Source organism: Dreissena polymorpha, chromosome 3 (assembly GCF_020536995.1).
Source record: "Dreissena polymorpha isolate Duluth1 chromosome 3, UMN_Dpol_1.0, whole genome shotgun sequence".
Lineage (NCBI taxonomy): Eukaryota > Metazoa > Mollusca > Bivalvia > Myida > Dreissenidae > Dreissena > Dreissena polymorpha.
In genome coordinates, this window is record NC_068357.1 from 144,326,757 (window position 1) to 144,333,685 (window position 6,929).

The following is a 6,929-nucleotide window of genomic DNA, read 5'->3' on the forward strand; positions in this document are numbered from 1 at the left end:
CATAGATAAAATATGTTTCTTATTTATACTTAAATTAACTATGCCAAATAAGTTGTGTGGCTTTAACATATGTAAGTGATTCAACCATGTTGTTTTTGTTATATTAATGGAAAAAATCTGCATGATTTGCGAACTTTACTTTTTTTTTTAAGAAGTTAACTTCATTTTAATGTAATTCAATAATGGAATTAAAATTCCGAGAGACATCAATAATAGCTTTACCATCCGATAATTGTGTAGTAAGGGCTAGTAAGAAAATTTATGTTGATAAAAAAACTATATCAAAACGGGGAGGGGGTGACTAAGCTCTGACTATGCATATCGCTCGGGTTTTTTTAAAATGTTTAACGCCATGCCGAACCTTTCGCTTATTCTTGACTAAATAACAATGCAAACAAGTGTTAATTAACTTGATAGCTAATAAATGGAGAATTTATTCAAATTAATAACAATCAAGTTACTGAATGCTTTTTTTGTTTACGATATACAGCACACTAAAATGAAGTAAATTCAAACCTTTCTTTGTTGGTGGCGATGTCAAAAGCATGTTTTGATTTGGGAAAAATAATTACGTATTACTTACACGGATAGCACTTTCTTCTTGAGACAGTTTAATGCTATGTCCGAGTTCCATTTCTAATTCAAAATCGATGTTTCTAAAAATAGCTGTTCATATATGTAGCAACACATGTTGCCGCCATTCAGCCGTTTGTACCAAAGTCGTGATATGGTTGGTTGAAAGTCTGCTAATGTTGACGAATGTGTCAAGCCGATATATTATGTATGCATCACTAAACACTAATTTATGATTCAGTTGCCAATACTTATTTATGGCACAGATGGCATACGTGGCGTTGAGAATATTTATTTATATTCCGTGCAGATATGCACTTCATTGAAGGTAAACGCCAGTAATGTCCACTTATAAGAAATGTTCATTAAAGGGTTTCAGGAACACAAATACACAGGAAACGGTATTAAGTTTAACTGCAGTATACACTATTTTTACTGCGATCCAGATAATAAAAAAATAAGTGTAGTTCGACCAGAACAGTCCTGCTTAAAAATTTGCATTATCAAATTCGCGCATTTTTTTCTGTTTAATCCCTATGCCCATCATATCGTGTTAATTCTTTCACCGGCTCTGTAGTGGTATCGTGGGTTGTTTGATCGCGGACATTCCCAGTTCCGGTCAGCGGATGTATGTATATAAAACTGCCAATTTACAACCATCATGCGGTAAATAATCGGCATTGAAATCACGCCAATTTGACAGGAATCAATTAATACAACAGGGGTTCATACCTGTTTCTAACGAAGATACTTATCAAGATATACATCACATGTCCTTTTTGTAATAGGAAGAGACAGTTTGTCTCTTTTTTGATGATTGATTTTGATATTCCATGATGTTCAATTAGGTATAATGCGACTGCAAATGCATATCTACTTGCTATGATTAAGCTTAAGTGTGACGTACATATATAACATATACCCAGCCGGTGAATTTCATGGTCATTCTAGCAATTAAATCTGTCTTCAAAACAGGTTCAACATTTAAACACGCTTAAAAATATACCAATCGTTATGAAAACATACAAAGATGTGATATGAATTAACGAAAAATTCCAAACACTGCCGTGTTTTTCATTATGAATTTCTATCATGGTATAAAATATATTAACGTGAATTGTGATTTTATTGGTCATTAGTTTGCGCATCAATATTTATACTAATGTTGCCAGCCAGTTTTCCAACGGTCTGTAATGAAGTGACGATGGAATATATACCCCGGGTTCTGACGATTTGCTCTAGAAAAAAAACACAAGAGGACTAGATCCCATATTAAACCAGCAGAGTTTGATGCATGTCACTCGCTGTTTTAACTCGATTGTGTCACACGAACAGTTCTATTAAAGGGATCTTTTCACGCTTTGGTAAATTGACAAAATTGAAAAAAGTTGTTTCAGATTCGCAAATTTTCGTTTTAGTTATGATATTTGTGAGGACAGTAATACTGAACATTTACCATGGTCTAATATAGCCATTATATGCATCTCTTGACGATTTTAAAACCTAAAAGTTATAAAGCGTTGCAACGCGAAACGATTGAATAATTTGGAGAGTTCTGTTTTTGTCGTTAAATTTTGTGAAACTACGAAGATTGCTTATATAACGTATAAAATACTTCACGTATATGTACACGGCGGAATAGCTCAGTAGGCTAAAGCGTTTTTACTTCAGGACTCTGGCAGGACTCCAGGGGTCACTGGTTCGAAACCTGATCCGGGCAATGTTCTTTTCCTTTTTTTTAATTTTATTCTTGATTTTTTTTACTGGAGCTTTTACGATCCAATGTTTACATTTATCGATATAAAGCATTTAATGAATAAGTTAAAAAATGCCAAAATCTGTGAAAAGGCCCCTTTAAATGATTGTGTTTGTTATGCAATTTAAACCCTCTGTTTTTAAAGTTCATCGAGTATTAGTTTTGCGGTCAATCACCGCATATGACGTTGAATATTATTAAACGTTTAACGAAGTGTGCATCCACAAACCATATGTAAAATTAAGCCGAATAAACAACTACCAATATATTCATCATCTCATTAAAAAGCACTCAATCATTAACAAGCTTTTGTGACGGCGTTTTCAAAATTCGTCATTTTCCTCGTCACACGGACACAGTTTATTTGTTTGTTTGTGTACCAGATTTCCTTGTAAATTATTAGCAACAGCTTTTGCCAATCCTCTAAAAAAAAAAATCCGTCTGCGTATATATAACAAGGTGATTTGTCTAAACGGAAATAACCAACTGTGGTAACGCTGTTTTTAGAAATGCAGTCGAAAACATTGCTGTGTTTGAATTTATTTTTTGTTTTATTTGATAATGGAGCAACACAAGATGGTAAGTAAATGATGTTAATTTTATACTAAAATATAACTGATGACTATTTATATATGAACATTTGGTTACCTATGTTGTAGACTCACGTAATATGCTTTTTATTGTCCAAAATTTAAGAATGTTGTGTCAAAAATACAGTTACGTTATGTGATAGTTGTATGGCCCTTTATTAAATTGTGTGTGTCAAATTAATAGTTAATACATCTGTCAAATATAGGAGACACGCGTGAACAAATTATACATAATAAAATAACGATTGAAAGAAATAACATGATGCACAATCAGATACTCTTTTAAAATGATATTATAATTTAACATTTAAATAAGAGTGTCAGTTTAGGCCCAATAAAGGTTTAAACAGAATACGTTAACAATTAACTGACTCAAAGAAAAACGTTATAATGTTGACACCATTGACGTTAGTCACATATACGTCGAGTATTTAATTAAGGAAATAAACTGAGTTTAAATTGAATTATTGTCAACACGACGCATTCCAAAAAGTAAATTGTTTACCGTTTATATTGCAGATTAGATACACAGGAAGTGTCGTTAGTTTGTTGGGTTTTGTCGAAAGTTTTAAGACAGGTATCTCAAAATGTACTCGACGTCCATGAATGGTATATATATGGGTGTGATTGTGATAGAGGCGTCAATTTTAACTGAATCTATATCAAACTTGCACATTTTGTGTATAGCCGAAACCTCATGTTTGTAATTGATATAATGTAATGATACACCTTGTTTACTTGAGTTATGGCCATTGTTTTAAAAAAGCTGACTACCATGTTCTTTGCCGCTTCACCCATGAGTAATTTCTATCGTGTTATATAAACTGGAAACAACATAATTACCGATTCATCTGCAAGTTGGCGGCACAATTTGTGTTGATTTTTTGTCGGCTATTTAACTTTTAAAAAGAATATCAGCGAATTGTACTCGCCGTCAACGAGTCTCCAAAACTTAGATGTGTTGATTTGGTAGAAAACTGTATCTGTCATTCAATCACGACTAAACTTGCATATATTGTTTATACACATACAAAAGAGAACATCTTGGATAAATTACCTTATTAGATCATAAGTATTTGAATTATTGACCTGGTTACTCGAGGTTTAAGTTTGCTTCAACAATTACCATAGGAATTTGTGGGACATTTTTCAATATATGTTTTGCCTAAATGTTAAGTATAATTGAGTTATTTTTTATTGTTGGCTTCACAGTTGTGTTAAATATTTTAGAAGTTACGTAACATTTAAGTAGTATACCCTCAAAATGTATTTGTTGTCCATAAAGTATCAATACTTGGGTGTGTGGATTTGATACAAACTTGTTTCGTTAAATGGCTATTTCGCCCCTAATTTTGTTTGGAGAAGGGCTGAGGTCAGAGGAATATGAAATTTACACTGGTTGTCCTGCACACAATCATATGTTTTTTTCTTTCCATTTAAAGTTACTCAATATAATAATAACGTGCGAGTGGCCGTATTTTATTAGAACGTTGTCACCGTAGGACATTTGGTTTATGGAAGACCTTTACCTCTAGATAGTATAGTAAACATCGGATACCAGAGTAAATACCGTAGTTATTCAGCAATCAAGTGGTTGTCGGACTCTGTTTTCTGTATTTTCAGTCTGTAACCTACCGGCTGTTACCGGACCGTGTAAAGCAGATATGCCGCGATATTTCTACAACGCACACACATGTCATTGTGATAAGTTCACATACGGTGGTTGTGATGGGAACGGCAACCGCTACGAAAAACTAGAAGATTGCAATGCTGCTTGTGGGGAGGTCAATTGTCCGATATGTAACCTTCCGCCAAGCCGCGGCCCTTGCAAAGCGAAGCAAGAACGCTGGTATTTCGACGCCACGTCTTGCACATGTAAAACATTCACGTACGGCGGATGCAAAGGAAACTTGAACCGATTCATGACCAAGCAGGATTGCGAAGGGTCTTGCGGTAGTTACCAATGCCCAGTATGCGCCCTGGAGATGAAAGTCGGTCCTTGCAAAGGTGCGATCAATCGCTGGTACTACGACACCAAAGAGAACAAGTGCAAGCAGTTCTCGTGGGGCGGCTGTGAGCCGAACGGAAACAACTTCCAAAATGAAGAAGATTGCAAAAAGATCTGCAAAGGATTTAAGCAGAAGTATTAATAAAATCCTTTAGAAATCAGACTTTTTACTTCCATGACGATGTACTTTTGTAGACGAATTACCTTTTTATGTTTTTATTGTAGAAAATTTTGCTTTATTTGTCAATACAAAGCTATCTTTAATGAAATGATAATACAATTGTCAGCTTTTAATAGCATAAAATTAATTTATGACTGTGAAAATTGGTACAAATAAGCAATTGAAATACAATTTAATACCAACTACAATTTCTGTGAAATGATGCATTCAATTAACTATTTAGTTTTTTTTAGGCAACGTTCAATAAATGCAACTGAAATGGACACAACTCATAACCAAACATAGCATACGACGTTGTTTCCGTTTATTAGACAATAATATATACTTCTATACATATATGAAAATAAAATATAAAACATATACATGTTGATTCGCTATTATACACAATGATCGACATCGCTAATATGCCATTTTATATGTGTTCAATGTTTAGGAATATATATTTGGACATTCGACGATTATTTTGAACACAAATTTTGAAATATCATTATACTCTTAAAGTTTTCACAAACGATAACATATTTTTATATACATAATAATTTGTTGCGCGTTGGTTACCGATTCTGAAAGCACTAACACATATGGTTATGAACCTACTCCAGTTATTTAAACAAAAAAACGTTAATTGAATGGTGAGCATGTACCCGTCGTTTAAACGGCTACAGTTTGTTTGAAATTTTAGTTTTCTTAATAATACATTATAGAGGCATGCCCATATGTTATTTGTTTTACCATTTCATCGTTACATGCATATAACAAGATGTATAGCCTTTGTCGGATGTATTGTTCTTTGTAGAAGCGTTTGCATTTCCTAGCTCCATACACACACACACACACACACACACAGCAAAACATTCACTGAAAATTGGAGAGAGAAACATTCCGCAAATCATTAAAATCGACATTCTGTCGATATAACGAGTAGAAGTGTATATAAATTAATTACAAGTATTTATTATTTCGTCATTTTACCTTTACCTCATTTGAGTCGAATGTTGCAGACATTCATGTACACTTTTTTCACCAGAAAACATTGTAGAAGGTGACCTTGATCTACATAAATTCGTATAAATATAATTATCTAAGAAGCACTTAACTTTAACAATAATCTAAGGAGCACTTACATTCAATAATAATCTAAGGGGCACTTAAATTCAGAACTCATGTTTGAATGCATTTGCTTGATGATGACTAACACCGATTCATTATTATTTACTTTCCGGTTGTCACGAAGTATTGATGCAAATTAATATCGACTTCTGAGTTTTTGAAATAAGACACGTGGTTAATTTCGAGAATATGTTATATCACAAGTTTAAAATGGACTATATAGCTGAAATAAGAACAAAACGTTGAAACATATGAGTGATTCTTCCGAAGGAAATGTATTTGGTTATATTATTCGTATTGGTATTTATTCATCGCGCTGGTTGTTTCAAATATATTCAAATGGTACTCATGCTTTACAACACTAACGAAAACGAACGATTGATAACGTCATTGCATGCAAGTTAAAAGGTTGTCGACATATTTCATTTTACCTTTAGTATGTCTTTTTTGACGACCACACTGTGCACCGTACCAACGATAGTTGAAGAGTTTGGCTTCCTAAGGACAGGCACATGTATGGCTGGTCTGTGAAAAATGTAAAATATCTTAATGTTTATGAGACTGTCATTCTAGGATTTGTCCATAATTGTTCACATGCATAAGATATAGCTTTATGTTCATAACAGAATCAACTAAACCTGATCGGGTAAGAAAAAATAACACAATTAGAAATACGTGTGCCTCAAATAGCATAGTGCCGTAATCAATCCA

The 6,929-nt window shown here is 33.5% G+C and overlaps 1 protein-coding gene across 1 annotated transcript; it reads left to right on the forward strand.

Annotated features, from left to right (window-relative positions):
* The first annotated feature begins 2,688 nt into the window (after positions 1 to 2,688).
* On the forward strand, positions 2,689 to 5,457 carry LOC127874011 (carboxypeptidase inhibitor SmCI-like). Its single transcript, XM_052418118.1, has 2 exons — positions 2,689 to 2,908; positions 4,543 to 5,457. The coding sequence occupies exons 1-2, from the start codon at positions 2,839 to 2,841 to the stop codon at positions 5,067 to 5,069; spliced, it is 597 nt and encodes a 198-aa protein (XP_052274078.1). The 5' UTR covers positions 2,689 to 2,838; the 3' UTR covers positions 5,070 to 5,457.
* The last annotated feature ends 1,472 nt before the right edge of the window (positions 5,458 to 6,929 follow it).